We start from the raw sequence: 17514 nt of genomic DNA, 5'->3' as shown, positions 1-17514 counted from the left end.
CTGATGTGACTATGGGGGAGGGGACATTAGAGTGTAAGCTCCTCTGGTAGAGAGACTGATGTGACTGTGGGGGAGGGGACATTAGAGTGTAAGCTCCCCTGGTACAGAGGCTGATGTGACTATGGGGGAGGGGACATTAGAGTGTAAGCTCCTCTGGTACAGAGACTGATATGACTGTGGGGGAGGGGACATTAGAGTGTGAGCTCCTCTGGTACAGAGACTGATATGACTGTGGGGGAGGGGACATTAGAGTGTAAGCTCCTCTGGTACAGAGATTGAAGTGACTGTGGGGGAGGGGACATTAGAGTGTAAGCTCCTCTGGTACAGAGACTGATATGACTGTGGGGGAGGGGACATTAGAGTGTAAGCTCCTCTGGTACAGATACTGATGTGAATGTGGGGGGGAGGGGGACATTAGAGTGTGAGCTCCTCTGGTACAGAGACTGATATGACTGTGGGGGAGGGGACATTAGAGTGTAAGCTCCTCTGGTACAGAGATTGAAGTGACTGTGGGGGAGGGGACATTAGAGTGTAAGCTCCTCTGGTACAGAGACTGATATGACTGTGGGGGAGGGGACATTAGAGTGTAAGCTCCTCTGGTACAGATACTGATGTGAATGTGGGGGGGAGGGGGACATTAGAGTGTGAGCTCCTCTGGTACAGAGACTGATGTGACTGTGGGGGAGGGGACATTAGAGTGTAAGCTCCTCTGGTACAGAGACTGATGTGACTGTGGGGGAGGGGACATTAGAGTGTAAGCTCCTCTGGTACAGAGACTGATGTGACTGTGGGGGAGGGGACATTAGAGTGTAAGCTCCTCTGGTACAGAGACTGATGTGACTGTGGGGGAGGGGACATTAGAGTGTAAGCTCCTCTGGTAGAGAGACTGATGTGACTGTGGGGGAGGGGACATTAGAGTGTAAGCTCCCCTGGTACAGAGGCTGATGTGACTATGGGGGAGGGGACATTAGAGTGTAAGCTCCTCTGGTACAGAGACTGATATGACTGTGGGGGAGGGGACATTAGAGTGTAAGCTCCTCTGGTACAGATACTGATGTGAATGTGGGGGGGAGGGGGACATTAGAGTGTGAGCTCCTCTGGTACAGAGACTGATATGACTGTGGGGGAGGGGACATTAGAGTGTAAGCTCCTCTGGTACAGAGATTGAAGTGACTGTGGGGGAGGGGACATTAGAGTGTAAGCTCCTCTGGTACAGAGACTGATATGACTGTGGGGGAGGGGACATTAGAGTGTAAGCTCCTCTGGTACAGATACTGATGTGAATGTGGGGGGGAGGGGGACATTAGAGTGTGAGCTCCTCTGGTACAGAGACTGATGTGACTGTGGGGGAGGGGACATTAGAGTGTAAGCTCCTCTGGTACAGAGACTGATGTGACTGTGGGGGAGGGGACATTAGAGTGTAAGCTCCTCTGGTACAGAGACTGATGTGACTGTGGGGGAGGGGACATTAGAGTGTAAGCTCCTCTGGCACAGAGACTGATGTGACTGTGGGGGAGGGGACATTAGAGTGTAAGCTCCTCTGGTACAGAGACTGATGTGACTGTGGGGGAGGGGACATTAGAGTGTAAGCTCCTCTGGTACAGAGACTGATGTGACTGTGGGGGAGGGGACATTAGAGTGTAAGCTCCTCTGGTACAGAGACTGATGTGATTGGCTCAGTGATCTCTGTACAGCACTGAGGTATATGTCAGAGATATATAAATGTATAATGCTACTGTAATAGGTAATATAAGAAGACAGTTAATAATCAGGCAATCATGTTTTTATGTTTCTGTTGATCTGACTGGTAAAGGGTTAATTGCTCTCTGCTCTCTCCCTGTACAGAGCGCCTCTAATGGTCAGAAGGTGAAGTGACTCTCCTGTAGAATAGAGGTGCCCCGTGCGCCCTCTAGCGACCTTATTCCGGTACTGCAGCCACTCAGCTGAGCATGCAAATGAGAACAGCTGCTGTGTGGTTGCTGATTGGCTGCAGCTTGGAGGATCCTGAGCTGGGAGAGGGGCAGAATCCCTGAGCCCACCACAACCTGAGTGTCTGCTGTGTGTGCTGCTATCTGTCTGCTGCCAACATGACTGTCAAACACCTAGACCAGGGCCAGCACTACAGGCCCAGGATGGCATTCCTGAAAAAGGTGAGCATTGCTGCCAGTGCAGAGTGTGATCAGGGCTCTGACATTTGTTGCTTGCATGGAGTGTGTGCAATGTTTATACCATGTATATGGATAATGCTTAGTGTTTATCTTATGTGATCATACAATGTGCGCTCTGTGATCAATATTTATACAATGTATGTGATCAGTGATCAATATTTATACAATGTATGTGATCAGTGATCATACAATGTGTGCTCTGTGATCAATGTTTATACAATGTATGTGATCAGTGATCAATGTTTATACAATGTATGTGATCAGTGATCAACGTTTATACAATATAGGTGATCAGTGATCATACAATGTGTGCTCTGTGTTTGTTTGGGGGTATCTGTGATCAATGTTTATAATCAGTGTTTATGTAATAATGTGATCAATATTGATACAATGTGTCCAGTGTGTTTACACAATGTGTGCATTCAGTTGTTTAATGTATTAATTGATGAATGTATCTCTGATCAATGCATGTTTCCAATATTAATACACCATACGCATGCGGGATACGAATGGCATACAATGTATCTATGTGCCCAGCATGCGGGATACCAATGGCATACAATGTATCTATGTGCCAGGCGTGCGGGATACCAATGGCATACAATGTATCTATGTGCCAGGCGTGCGGGATACCAATGGCATACAATGTATCTATGTGCCAGGCGTGCGGGATACCAATGGCATACAATGTATCTATGTGCCAGGCGTGCGGGATACCAATGGCATACAATGTATCTATGTGCCAGGCATGCGGGATACCAAAGGCATACAATGTATCTATGTGCCAGGCGTGCGGGATACCAATGGCATACAATGTATCTATGTGCCAGGCGTGCGGGATACCAATGGCATACAATGTATCTATGTGCCAGGCGTGCGGGATACCAATGGCATACAATGTATCTATGTGCCAGGCATGCGGGATACCAAAGGCATACAATGTATCTATGTGCCAGGCGTGCGGGATACCAATGGCATACAATGTATCTATGTGCCAGGCGTGCGGGATACCAATGGCATACAATGTATCTATGTGCCAGGCGTGCGGGATACCAATGGCATACAATGTATCTATGTGCCAGGCGTGCGGGATACCAATGGCATACAATGTATCTATGTGCCAGGCGTGCGGGATACCAATGGCATACAATGTATCTATGTGCCAGGCGTGCGGGATACCAATGGCATACAATGTATCTATGTGCCAGGCGTGCGGGATACGAATGGCATACAATGTATCTATGTGCCAGGCGTGCGGGATACGAATGGCATACAATGTATCTATGTGCCAGGCGTGCGGGATACGAATGGCATACAATGTATCTATGTGCCAGGCGTGCGGGATACGAATGGCATACAATGTATCTATGTGCCAGGCGTGCGGGATACGAATGGCATACAATGTATCTATGTGCCAGGTGTGCGGGATACGAATGGCATACAATGTATCTATGTGCCAGGCGTGCGGGATACGAATGGCATACAATGTATCTATGTGCTATGCATAACATATAAAGTGTACCTTCTATATACAAGGAGGCTTATTTATTAAAGTCGTCAAATCTTCATTAATTAAAGTGATTGATTATTCCAGTCATTCTTCCAATCATGTAAAGATACAAATTCCCCTTTATTGTTTCACCTTCCTGTGATTGAAGTGAATAGTCAATCAATGTATTGATTCTGAAGTACTTTGGTAAATACGCCCCTGGGTATGTGCGGTGTTTTATACAAGGTGTTGGGTTGTCAGCCTGCCATGGTGATCCTTGCTTATGCTGTGTTTGTCCTCTCCAACCAACTCCTCATATTTATCCCATAATTTGGTATTGAAGGGTGTGATGTACTTTCTCCATTTGATATTCATTGAGTGAAGCTGGTGGTGGGATTGCTGTGTTCGTGCTTCCATTGAGTGAAGCTGGTGTTGGGATTGCTGTGCTGGTGCTTCCATTGAGTGAAGCTGGTGGTGGGATTGCTGTGCTAGTGCTTCCATTGAGTGAAGCTGGTGGTGGGATTGCTGTGTTGTATTTTTCATTGGCCAATTTCTGGGTTGGACCTTTTGTTGACCGATTTTCTGGGTTGGATCTTTCGTTGGCCGCTCTCTGGGTTGGAGCTTTCATTGGCCAATCTCTGGGTTGGAGCTTTCTTGGCCGATCTTTGGGTTGGATCTTTCGTTGGCCGGTCTTTCTCTGGGTTGGATCCTTCGTTGGCCGTCCTCTCTGGGTTGGATCCTTCATTGGCCGTTCTCTCTATGGGTTGGATCCTTCGTTGGCCGTCCTCTCTCTGGGTTGGAACCTTCTTTGGCAGTCCTCTCTCTGGGTTGGATCCTTCGTTGGCCGTCCTCGCTCTGGGTTTGATTCTTCGTTGGCCGTCCTCTCTCTGGGTTGGATCCTTCGTTGGCCGTCCTCTCTCTGGGTTGGATCCTTCGTTGGCCGTCCTCTCTCTGGGTTGGATCCTTCCTTGGCCGTCCTCTCTCTTGGTTGGATCCTTCCATGGCCGTCCTCTCTCTGGGTTGGATCCTTCGTTGGCCGTCCTCTCTGGGTTGGATCCTTCGTTGGCCGTCCTCTCTCTGGGTTGGATCCTTCGTTGGCCGTCCTCTCTCTGGGTTGGATCTTTCGTTGGCCGTCCTCTCTCTGGGTTGGATCCTTCGTTGGCTGTTCTCTCTCTGGGTTGGATCCTTCGTTGGCCGTCCTCTCTCTGGGTTGGATCCTTCGTTGGCCGTCCTCTCTCTGGGTTGGATCCTTCGTTGGCCGTCCTCTCTCTGGGTTGGATCCTTCGTTGGCCGTCCTCTCTCTGGGTTGGATCTTTCATTGGCCGTCCTCTCTCTGGGTTGGATCCTTCGTTGGCCGTTCTCTCTCTGGGTTGGATCCCTCCTTGGCCGTCGTCCTCTCTCTGGGTTGGATCCCTCCTTGGCCGTCGTCCTCTCTCTGGGTTGGATCCCTCCTTGGCCGTCGTCCTCTCTCTGGGTTGGATCCCTCCTTGGCCATCGTCCTCTCTCTGGGTTGGATCCTTCCTTGGTTGTCCTCTATCTGGGTTGGATCCTTCGTTGGTCGATCTCAACCTGTGACATTGCATGATGGTGTAATGCTTTGGCTCAGTGCGGCAGTTGTTTGACACTTTAATGTAGAGCAGTAGGTGGGGTTTTCTATAATTCAACCAATTCAATAAAGAACTACACTGCTCAAAAAAATTAGAAAGAACACTTTGAAAACACATCAGATCTCAATGGGGAAAAATATCATGCTGGATATCTATACTGGTATGGACTGGGTAATGTGTTAGTATCTATATTGTTAGGAAGTGGACTGGGTAATGTGTTAGGATCTATACTGGTATGGACTGGGTAATGTGTTAGGATCTATACTGGTATGGACTGGGTAATGTGTTAGGATCTATACTGGTATGGACTGGGTAATGTGTTAGGATCTATACTGGTATGGAATGGGTAATGTGTTGGGATCTGTACTGGTATAGACTGGGTAATGTGTTAGGCTCTATCTATGCCCATGCAATTTTTCTCCCCACCCAAACATCCCAAAAAAACAAACCCACACCTAGACTTATCTAAACAAACTATTACACTTGGATTTTGTATATACTTCACATTCTTCGATCAATCATCTTATTATTCTTGCACACACTTTATTGATTGGAATGGATCTCCGGCGTGCTATTCTATTTAATGTGTTTTTTTTTTATTATTTTGGACATTGTTTGTTTTTTAAATGTTTTATTTTTCATTATGTCTTCTCACTAAAATGCTGTGCAGATTTCACATATAACAAGGCAGGCTTTTTATATCCATTTATTTCTTTTATTATTATTATTATTATTGTTATTAAATGCAAAAATATTTTTTACAGCACTGGAGATTTGGGAGCGCTGCCCAGTAGGGTCAACTTTTCCAGTTGTTATACAGTCAGGTCCATAAATATTGGGACATCGACACAATTCTAATCTTTTTGGCTCTATACACCACCACAATGGATTTGTACTGAAACAAACAAGATGTGCTTTAACTGCTGACTTTCAGCTTTAATTTGAGGTTATTTACATCCAAATCAGGTGAACGGTGTAGGAATTACAACAGTTTGTATATGCCCCTCCCACTTTTTAAGGGAACAAAAGTAATGGGACAGATTAGCAATCATAAATCAAACTTTCACTTTTTAATACTTGGTTGCAAATCCTTTGCAGTAAATTACAGCCTGAAGTCTGGAATGCATAGACATCACCATATACTGGGTTTCATCCCTGGTGATGCTCTGCCAGGCCTCGACTGCAACTGTCTTCAGTTCCTGCTGGTTCTTAGGGCATCTTCCCTACAGTTTTGTCTTCAGCAAGTGAAATGCATGCTCAATCGGATTCAGGTCAGGTGATTGACTTGGCCATTGCATAACATTCCACTTCTTTCCCTTAAAAAACTCTTTGGTTGCTTTCGCAGTATGCTTCGGGTCATTGTCCATCTGCACTGTGAAGCGCCGTCCAATGAGTTCTGAAGCATTTGGCTGAATATGAGCAGAAAATATTCCCCGAAACACTTCAGAATTCATCCTGCTGCTTTTGTCAGCAGTCACATCGTCAATAAATACAAGAGAACCAGTTCCATTGGCAGCCATACATGCCCACGCCATGACACTACCACCACCATGCTTCACTGATGAGGTGGTATGCTTTGGATCATGAGCAGTTCCTTTCCTTCTCCATACTCTTCTCTTCCTATCACTCTAGTACAAGTTGATCTTTTTCTCATCTGTCCATAGGATGTTGTTCCAGAACGGTGAAGGCTTTTTTAGATGTTGTTTGGCAAACTCTATTCTGCCCTTCCTGTTTTTGAGGCTCACCAATGGTTTACATCTTGCGGTGAACCCTCTGTAATCACTCTGGTGAAGTCTTCTCTTGATTGTTGACTTTGACACACATACACCTACCTCCTGGAGAGCGTTCTTGATCTGGCACACATACACCTACCTCCTGGAGAGTGATCTTGATCTGGCCAACAGTTGTGAAGGGTGTTTTCTTCACCAGGGAAATAATTCTTCGGTCATCCACCACAGTTGTTTTCCATGGTCTTCCGGGTCTTTTGGTGTTGCTGAGCTGACCGGTGCATTCTTTCTTTTTAAGGATGTTCCAAACAGTTGATTTGGCCACACCGAATGTTTTGCTATCTCTCTGATGGGTTTGTTTTGTTTTTTCAGCCTATTGATGGCTTGCTTCACTGATAGTGACAGCTCTATGGATCTCATATTGAGAGTTGACAGCAACAGATTCCAAATGCAAATAGCACACTTGAAATTAACTCTGGACCTTTTTATCTGCTCCTTGGAAATGGGATAATGAGGGAATAACACACACCTTGCCATGGAACAGCTGAGCAGCCAATTGTCCCATTACTTTTGGTCCCTTAAAAAGTGTGAGGCACATATACAAACTGTTGAAATTCTTACACCTTTCATCTGATTTGAATGTAAATACCCTCAAATTAAAGCTGAAAGTCTGCAGGTAAAGCAAATCTTGTTTGTTTCATTTCAAATCCATTGTGGCGGTGTATAGAGCCAAAAAGATTAGAATTGTGTCGATGTCCCAATATTTATGGACCTTACTGTATATGTTGCATCATTTAGTCACCTGCTGTATGCACATATCTTGTAGCATTATTTTTAAAGTGGTTGTAAACCCACTTTAAAGACTTTTACCTATAGGTAAGCGTATGATAAGGTTTACCTATAGGTGCTATAAATATCTCCTAAACATGTACCGTTTAGGAGATATTTACAGTGCATGCAGCCGATGACATCATCGGTGCATGCGCTGTGAAGGAACGGCCACCTGTGCAGTTCCTTCAGAGCCCTGCCCTGTGACCAACGGCTCCCACGCGCATGCTGATGTAATCAGCGGCGATCAGCAATTTTTTATTTTTTTTTTTTGAGGGACTGCTACATTGTGGCGGACAGATCGGACCCCTGACTGACATTTTTGACACTTTTGGGGGGACCAGTGACATTACTACAGTAATCAGTCCTAAAAATATGCACTGTTACTGTAATAATGACACTGGCAGGGAAGGAGTTAACATTGTGGGTGATCAAGGGTTTAAATGTGAGCCTAGGGGAGTGATTCTAACTGTGGGGGGGGGCGTGGCTTGTGAAATGACCATAGAGACATGTGTTCCTATATAGAAGGATCACAGGCGCTCTGTGATCATTCCAGGGAGAACCAACGGTCAGCTGTGTTTACAACATCCGACTGTTCTTCTCTCTCAGCGGGGAGCGATCACGGTTGTCAGGCGGCAATCGGAGCCACCTGCCCCGTGCATTGGCTTCCCCGCTGACGAGCGGGGGTGGGAGAGCTCACTGCCAGCGGCACGCGCTCGCCCCCTAGCCTCCTGCTCGTGGCCGACGTACAGTTACGGCGGTTCACGCAGGAGCGGGTGACTGCCGCAGTACAAATGCGGTGGATAGTCATAAAGCGGTTAAGGTCAGCTATGCTCCGCCCCTTTTCAACAATGTCATGAAGGGGAGGGACTTAGTCATTATCACATAAAGCTTCGGTATTTAAAGGTTTGAGAAACCTGATGCAAAAGCAAAGCTGACCCTCTCTGTTTTGGGTCTGTGCATGCACGTGACGTCAGTACGTGCTGTGACGCCACGTGTCGTGCCTCTGTGCATGGGGCCACAAATCTCCTCAATTTCCTTGCCCCAGGCTCCCCCTTTCCTGGGATGATAGCACCGGGGTGGCCTGGGGCTGAGGACAGTGGTCCGCACAGCTGCTGTCAGTCACTGCGCAAGCCGCGACTCACGAGTATTTATTTTTAAAGGGAGAAAAATAAGCCTCTCTTTGCTGGTTTTCAGAGTGCTGATCGCCGCTCACATGACCCGCCACCTCTCTCCTCCTCTCGACCTCTCCTCCTCCCCTCCTACTGACGTCAGCGGGGGAATCCTCGGCCCCGGCCGCTGCAGGCAGCTGTCGGAGAGGGTGAGGAGAGAGCTGGCGGCTCACGTGAGCGGAGATCGGCGCTCTGAAAACTGGTAAAGAACGGCTTATTTTTTTGAAAACGCAGACACAGGGGCATGGGCACACAGGAATATTAAACTGACCAGACAGGATAGTATAAAGTGGCTTAACAACAACTTTAAAGGGGAAGTTGAGATTCCAGGGGGGGCACTTGCCCCCCCCCCCATGTGGACGCCCATGATGCCTGCATTTCCAGCAGAAAAAAGGTGCATGCAGCATTTTAAAAAAGCAGTGGCCTTGACATTGCATCATGCTTTTGCACCGTGTGATTTACCTGCAGTTCCCGAATCCGCATATGCTCTGTGTTTTTTTATGTGATGTCTACACATGTAAAAACGTAGCATGTTTGCAGGTGCAGGATCTGCAGAGAAATCGCATGGTGCAAAAGCATGATGTGATTTCAGGGCCACTGCATTTTTAAAATGCTGCATGCACCTTTTTTTCTGCTGGAAATGGAGGCATGGCAGCCCATTTAAACAACCCACATACATGTGAACCATCAGGCAGTGCTGCGTTTTACTGTCTGTGTAGATGTCAGCACAGTGCCGCCACTGGTTTTGTGAGCCATGATGCGTGCTCTCCAAATTTAAGCCACAGCCAGGTCAGAGTTTTGGAACTTAAATATGGGGAGCCAGGGGAGAAGAAGGACCTTCCTGGTCTGCCGCTCACCATCTGCGGGCTCACTCTGGTGCTTCCGGCTGCCACTGGCACTCTGACATCGGCTCCTACCCGAGGCCTCCCGAGTCGGGTCCTGTTGTGCAGGCATGGCATGGGGCGGAGTCAGAACGTCATTGGAGCTCACGGCCCCACCCACTCCTTGCTCGAGAAATGTACAGCACAGCGCGCTTATGCCAGCTGTTGCCTCTGTGAACTGGAGTGGGCATTTTGCGGTGTCGTGAGGAAGTCGGAAGTACGAAACGCGTCAGGGCGTGGCCAGGCGGCGTAACCTCATACGTGTAAACAAGGAGTCTGCAAACCCGGAAGGCGCGCTACCTACGGCGTGGAGCCTGGGTCCCGGTCCCGATGGGTGATCACCTCCTGATCTGATATGCTGTAATTTTACCAAGGAAATGTGAGTGCAATATATTTACTGTGTGTGCAATAAAGCGGAGTTAAACGTTATTACACTAGTGGAGTATTTCTCTCCCCTTGCATGTCTGATACGTGATTGGTCCTGAGCTAGTGATTCCGGTCTTGGAAATCTGGAGGAAATTGTGATTACTTGTCTGTTTGCTCTGTCATGAGAGTGGCTGAGCCTATGAAGTCGGTGAGTGGGCATTGCATCTCCCCCTTCAGAGCACAGTGGTGATGGTTGGTGACCCCATACATCTGCACCCACAATTTACTTCTCCATAACGGATGTCTCATGGACTATTGCTGCATATCATTGATGAATTATACTGCATTGGTGTCAAAATTTATTTTAATTATATTTTATTTATTTTATGGTTGTCAGTGGTAGCTGACGCTTCTGGTAGGTGTTGTGATTTTGCTCTTCACCCTTGCGCTACAGGAATATTGACCATCTGTGTATTTTAATATTCTTCTTTTTATTTATATGTTTCTTATCAAGTAGCAGCATTTACCAATTTAGAGTGTGAGTTATCTCCTCAACAAGCGCTAGGTTGCTTGCAATTAGGTAGGATACGGTGTGCTTGTAAGCAGTTTTTCACAAATGTGTAATAGCGTTTGTTCTGGACTGAAAGAGGAGAGCCCCTTTAAGAGCTTCAGGCAGCAAATGTGTCAAAAAAGTGGGATGAGATAAGTGATGGCATTGGAGGACGTGGCTGTATTTGAGGATGTGGTGGGGCATGTATACTTAGTGTGTGATCATGTATACTTAGAAGAGTCACCAGACTCTCTTCAGATCTATTATCATACAGCTGCGCCCTCTGAAGGCCGTATGGATGCAGCAAGTGACGTCCCGTCTCCCATCGTTCATTCATTTTCTTCATCATCTTTGTCATAGCGTGGAGGGGGGTGGGTTGACCCCTCCGGATTCATACCTGAGTAGAAAACCTTGCTGGGAGTCGGGCCCCTGCCGCCTGTCCTCCAGGCAGGGTGATGTGGATGGAGCCTTCCAATCTGCTCTAATCCCGGCACTTTGTCTTATGTCTCCTCCACCGGGGCTTATCCCACTGAGGAGAATTACACTGATGGCCTGTGACAAGGCCAGCTGCTCCCTGCGGTCGATGCGCTCCTCGGCACTGAGAAGATTTGTGCTGTCCGGCCTGTGAAGGGTTAAAATGTACCCAAAGCCAAAACTTATTCAGCTTTGGATAGAGTGTGGATGGTGTCAGTTATTAAATCCTGAAGGTGATCAGTAGATAGAGAGGGTAAGGGGCTACTCCTCTATGTCCCTGAAGGTGATCAGTGTACGGAGGAGTCATCCCTTACCCTCTCCGTGTCCCTGAAGGTGATCAGTGTACGGAGGAGTCATCCCTTACCCTCTCCATGTCCCTGAAGATGATCAGTGTATGGAGGAGTCATCCCTTACCTTCTCCATGTCCCTGAAGGTGATCAGTGTATGGAGGAGTCATCCCTTACCCTCTCCATGTCCCTAAAGGTGATCAGTGTATGGAGGAGTCATCCCTTACCCTCTCCATGTCCCTGAAGATGATCAGTGTATGGAGGAGTCATCCCTTACCTTCTCCATGTCCCTGAAGGTGATCAGTGTATGAAGGAGTCATCCCTTACCCTCTCCATGTCCCTGAAGGTGATCAGTGTATGGAGGAGTCATCCCTTACCCTCTCCATGTCCCTGAAGGTGATCAGTGTATGGAGGAGTCATCCCTTACCTTCTCCATGTCCCTGAAGGTGATCAGTGTATGGAGGAGTCATCCCTTACCTTCTCCATGTCCCTGAAGGTGATCAGTGTATGGAGGAGTCATCCCTTACCCTCTCCGTGTCCCTGAAGGTGATCAGTGTATGGAGGAGTCATCCCTTACCCTCTCCATGTCCCTGAAGGTGATCAGTGTATGGAGGAGTCATCCCTTACCCTCTCCATGTCCCTGAAGGTGATCAGTGTATGGAGGAGTCATCCCTTACCTTCTCCATGTCCCTGAAGGTGATCAGTGTATGGAGGAGTCATCCCTTACCCTCTCCATGTCCCTGAAGGTGATCAGTGTATGGAGGAGTCATCCCTTACCCTCTCCGTGTCCCTGAAGGTGATCAGTGTACGGAGGAGTCATCCCTTACCCTCTCCATGTCCCTGAAGGTGATCAGTGTACGGAGGAGTCATCCCTTACCCTCTCCATGTCCCTGAAGGTGATCAGTGTACGGAGGAGTCATCCCTTACCCTCTCCATGTCCCTGAAGATGATCAGTGTATGAAGGAGTCATCCCTTACCCTCTCCATGTCCCTGAAGATGATCAGTGTATGGAGGAGTCATCCCTTACCTTCTCCATGTCCCTGAAGGTGATCAGTGTATGGAGGAGTCATCCCTTACCCTCTCCATGTCCCTGAAGGTGATCAGTGTACGGAGGAGTCATCCCTTACCCTCTCCATGTCCCTGAAGATGATCAGTGTATGAAGGAGTCATCCCTTACCCTCTCCATGTCCCTGAAGATGATCAGTGTATGGAGGAGTCATCCCTTACCCTCTCCATGTCCCTGAAGGTGGTCAGTGTATGGAGGAGTCATCCCTTACCCTCTCCATGTCCCTGAAGGTGATCAGTGTACGGAGGAGTCATCCCTTACCCTCTCCATGTCCCTGAAGATGATCAGTGTATGAAGGAGTCATCCCTTACCCTCTCCATGTTCCTGAAGGTGATCAGTGTACGGAGGAGTCATCCCTTACCTTCTCCATGTCCCTGAAGGTGATCAGTGTATGGAGGAGTCATCCCTTACCCTCTCCATGTCCCTGAAGGTGATCAGTGTAGGGAGGAGTCATCCCTTACCCTCTCCATGTCCCTGAAGGTGATCAGTGTATGGAGGAGTCATCCCTTACCCTCTCCATGTCCCTGAAGGTGATCAGTGTAGGGAGGAGTCATCCCTTACCCTCTCCATGTCCCTGAAGGTGATCAGTGTAGGGAGGAGTCATCCCTTACCCTCTCCATGTCCCTGAAGGTGATCAGTGTACGGAGGAGTCATCCCTTACCCTCTCCATATCCCTGAAGGTGATCAGTGTACGGAGGAGTCATCCCTTACCCTCTCCATGTCCCTGAAGGTGATCAGTAGATGGAGGAGTCATCCCTTACCCTCTCCATGTCCCTGAAGGTGATCAGTGTACGGAGGAGTCATCCCTTACCCTCTCCATGTCCCTGAAGGTGATCAGTGTATGGAGGAGTCATCCCTTACCCTCTCCATGTCCCTGAAGGTGATCAGTATATGAACAAGTCCACCCCTTACCCTCTCCATGTCCCTGAAGGTGATCAGTGTATGGAGGAGTCATCCCTTACCCTCTCCATGTCCCTGAACGTGATCAGTATATGAACAAGTCCACCCCTTACCCTCTCCATGTCCCTGAAGGTGATCAGTGTACGGAGGAGTCATCCCTTACCCTCTCCATGTCCCTGAAGGTGATCAGTGTATGGAGGAGTCATCCCTTACCCTCTCCATGTCCCTGAAGGTGATCAGTGTATGGAGGAGTCATCCCTTACCCTCTCCATGTCCCTGAAGGTGATCAGTGTATGGAGGAGTCATCCCTTACCCTCTCCATGTCCCTGAAGGTGATCAGTGTATGGAGGAGTCATCCCTTACCCTCTCTGCGTCCCTGAAGGTGATCAGTGTACGGAGGAGTCATCCCTTACCCTCTCCATGTCCCTGAAGGTGATCAGTGTACGGAGGAGTCATCCCTTACCCTCTCCATGTCCCTGAAGGTGATCAGTGTATGGAGGAGTAGCCCCTTACCCTCTCCATGTCCCTGAAGGTGGTCAGTGTATGGAGGAGTCATCCCTTACCCTTTCCATGTCCCTGAAGGTGATCAGTGCACGGAGGAGTCCTCCCTTACCCTCTCCATGTCCCTGAAGGTGATCAGTGTACGGAGGAGTCATCCCTTACCCTCTCTATGTCCCTGAAGGTGATCAGTGTATGGAGGAGTCATCCCTTACCCTCTCCATATCCATGAAGGTGATCAGTGTACGGAGGAGTCATCCCTTACCCTCTCCATGTCCCTGAAGGAGATCAGTGTATGGAGGAGTCATCCCTTACCCTCTCTATGTCTCTGAAGGTGATCAGTGTACGGAGTAGTCATCCCTTACCCTCTCCGTATCCCTGAAGGTGATCAGTGTACGGAGGAGTCATCCCTTACCCTCTCCATGTACCTGAAGGTGGTCAGTGTACGGAGAAGTCATCCCTTACCCTCTCCATGTCCCTGAAGGTGATCAGTGTACGGAGGAGTCATCCCTTACCCTCTCCATGTCCCTGAAGGTGATCAGTGTATGGAGGAGTCATCCCTTACCCTCTCCATGTACCTGAAGGTGGTCAGTGTATGGAGGAGTCATCCCTTACCCTCTCCATGTCCCTGAACGTGATCAGTATATGAACAAGTCCACCCCTTACCCTCTCCATGTCCCTGAAGGTGATCAGTGTACGGAGGAGTCATCCCTTACCCTCTCCATGTCCCTGAAGGTGATCAGTGTACGGAGGAGTCATCCCTTACCCTCTCCATGTCCCTGAAGGTGATCAGTGTACGGAGGAGTCATCCCTTACCCTCTCCATGTCCCTGAAGGTGATCAGTGTACGGAGGAGTCATCCCTTACCTTATCCATGTCCCTGAAGGTGGTCAGTGTATGGAGGAGTCATCCCTTACCCTTTCCATGTCCCTGAAGGTGGTCAGTGTATGGAGGAGTCATCCCTTACCCTCTCCATGTCTCTGAAGGTGATCAGTGTACGGAGGAGTCATCCCTTACCTTATCCATGTCCCTGAAGGTGGTCAGTGTATGGAGGAGTCATCCCTTACCCTCTCCATGTCCCTGAAGGTGATCAGTGTATGGAGGAGTCATCCCTTACCCTCTCCGTATCTCTGAAGGTGTTCAGTGTATGGAGGAGTCATCCCTTACCCTCTCCATGTACCTGAAGGTGGTCAGTGTATGGAGGAGTCATCCCTTACCCTCTCCATGTCCCTGAAGGTGATCAGTGTACGGAGGAGTCATCCCTTACCCTCTCCGTATCCCTGAAGGTGGTCAGTGTACGGAGGAGTCATCCCTTACCCTCTCCATGTCCCTGAAGGTGATCAGTGTAGGGAGGAGTCATCCCTTACCCTTTCCATGTCCCTGAAGGTGATCAGTGTACGGAGGAGTCATCCCTTACCCTCTCCATATCCCTGAAGGTGATCAGTGTACCGAGGAGTCATCCCTTACCCTCTCTATGTCCCTGAAGGTGATCAGTGTATGGAGGAGTCATCCCTTACCCTCTCCATGTCCCTGAAGGTGATCAGTGTAGGGAGGAGTCATCCCTTACCCTCTCCATGTCCCTGAAGGTGATCAGTGTAGGGAGGAGTCATCCCTTACCCTCTCCATGTCCCTGAAGGTGATCAGTGTACGGAGGAGTCATCCCTTACCCTCTCCATGTCCCTGAAGGTGATCAGTGTATGGAGGAGTCATCCCTTACCCTCTCCATGTCCCTGAAGGTGATCAGTGTACGGAGGAGTCATCCCTTACCTTATCCATGTCCCTGAAGGTGGTCAGTGTATGGAGGAGTCCTCCCTTACCCTCTCCATGTCCCTGAAGGTGATCAGTGTATGGAGGAGTCATCCCTTACCCCTCCATGTCCTTGAAGGTGATCAGTGTACGGAGGAGTCATCCCTTACCCTCTCCGTATCCCTGAAGGTGATCAGTGTACGGAGGAGTCATCCCTTACCCTCTCCATGTACCTGAAGGTGGTCAGTGTATGGAGGAGTCATCCCTTACCCTCTCCATGTCCCTGAACGTGATCAGTATATGAACAAGTCCACCCCTTACCCTCTCCATGTCCCTGAAGGTGATCAGTGTACGGAGGAGTCATCCCTTACCCTCTCCATGTCCCTGAAGGTGATCAGTGTACGGAGGAGTCATCCCTTACCCTCTCCATGTCCCTGAAGGTGATCAGTGTACGGAGGAGTCATCCCTTACCCTCTCCATGTCCCTGAAGGTGATCAGTGTACGGAGGAGTCATCCCTTACCTTATCCATGTCCCTGAAGGTGGTCAGTGTATGGAGGAGTCATCCCTTACCCTTTCCATGTCCCTGAAGGTGGTCAGTGTATGGAGGAGTCATCCCTTACCCTCTCCATGTCTCTGAAGGTGATCAGTGTACGGAGGAGTCATCCCTTACCTTATCCATGTCCCTGAAGGTGGTCAGTGTATGGAGGAGTCATCCCTTACCCTCTCCATGTCCCTGAAGGTGGTCAGTGTATGGAGGAGTCATCCCTTACCCTCTCCGTATCTCTGAAGGTGTTCAGTGTATGGAGGAGTCATCCCTTACCCTCTCCATGTACCTGAAGGTGGTCAGTGTATGGAGGAGTCATCCCTTACCCTCTCCATGTCCCTGAAGGTGATCAGTGTACGGAGGAGTCATCCCTTACCCTCTCCGTATCCCTGAAGGTGGTCAGTGTACGGAGGAGTCATCCCTTACCCTCTCCATGTCCCTGAAGGTGATCAGTGTACGGAGGAGTCATCCCTTACCCTCTCCGTATCCCTGAAGGTGGTCAGTGTACGGAGGAGTCATCCCTTACCCTCTCCGTATCCCTGAAGGTGATCAGTGTACGGAGGAGTCATCCCTTACCCTCTCCATGTCCCTGAAGGTGATCAGTGTACGGAGGAGTCATCCCTTACCCTCTACATGTCCCTGAAGGTGATCAGCAGTGTTGGGGTAGTTACTCAAAAAATGTAATTAGTTACTAGTTGCTAGTTACTTCTGTAAATTGTAATGAGATTACTTTACTAGTTACTGCATTTGAAAAGTAACTTCACTACTTATTACTTTACTTTCCTCTTTCTTAATTGACCGTGTAGAAGAAGATACATGACACTCTTTCTGCATAGAGTTTATTGTATAAACACAGGCTTTGGGAAACATGAGAACAAAACCTGAAAAAACAGAATAAAACATAAAGTACAACAAAAAGTCATAAACTTCATCCCTCTCTATTCTTCGAAATAACGATTGTATCGCACGGCTTGGGTAACGAAGGAAAGCGCGTGCCTATAGCCTAGTAAAGTAGTGTAGTTACCAATATTAGTATTGTAACTAGTTACTTTACTTAGTTACCAAAAAAAGTAATGTAGTTACTGTAATCAGTTACTTTGTAACTAGTTACCCCCAACACTGGTGATTAGTGTACGGAGGAGTCATCCCTTACCCTCTCCATGTCCCTGAAGGTGATCAGTATATGAACAAGTCCACCCCTTACCCTCTCC

General features: G+C 48.5%; 1 protein-coding gene across 1 annotated transcript in view; it reads left to right on the top strand.

Moving 5' to 3' along the window:
* The first annotated feature begins 1990 nt into the window (after positions 1-1990).
* RGS9 (regulator of G protein signaling 9) overlaps positions 1991-17514 on the top strand; it is a 99260-nt gene continuing 83736 nt past the window's right edge. The window contains exon 1 of the mRNA XM_082272755.1: positions 1991-2150. Coding sequence (XP_082128881.1) covers positions 2088-2150 — 63 coding nt within the window. The 5' untranslated portion in view covers positions 1991-2087. The remainder of the gene's footprint in view (positions 2151-17514) is intronic.

Source organism: Pelophylax lessonae (genome assembly GCF_965119305.1).
Source record: "Pelophylax lessonae genome assembly, chromosome: 11".
NCBI lineage: Eukaryota > Metazoa > Chordata > Amphibia > Anura > Ranidae > Pelophylax > Pelophylax lessonae.
Note: the sequence above shows the minus strand (reverse complement) of the source record. Positions and strands in the feature narration are given on the sequence as shown.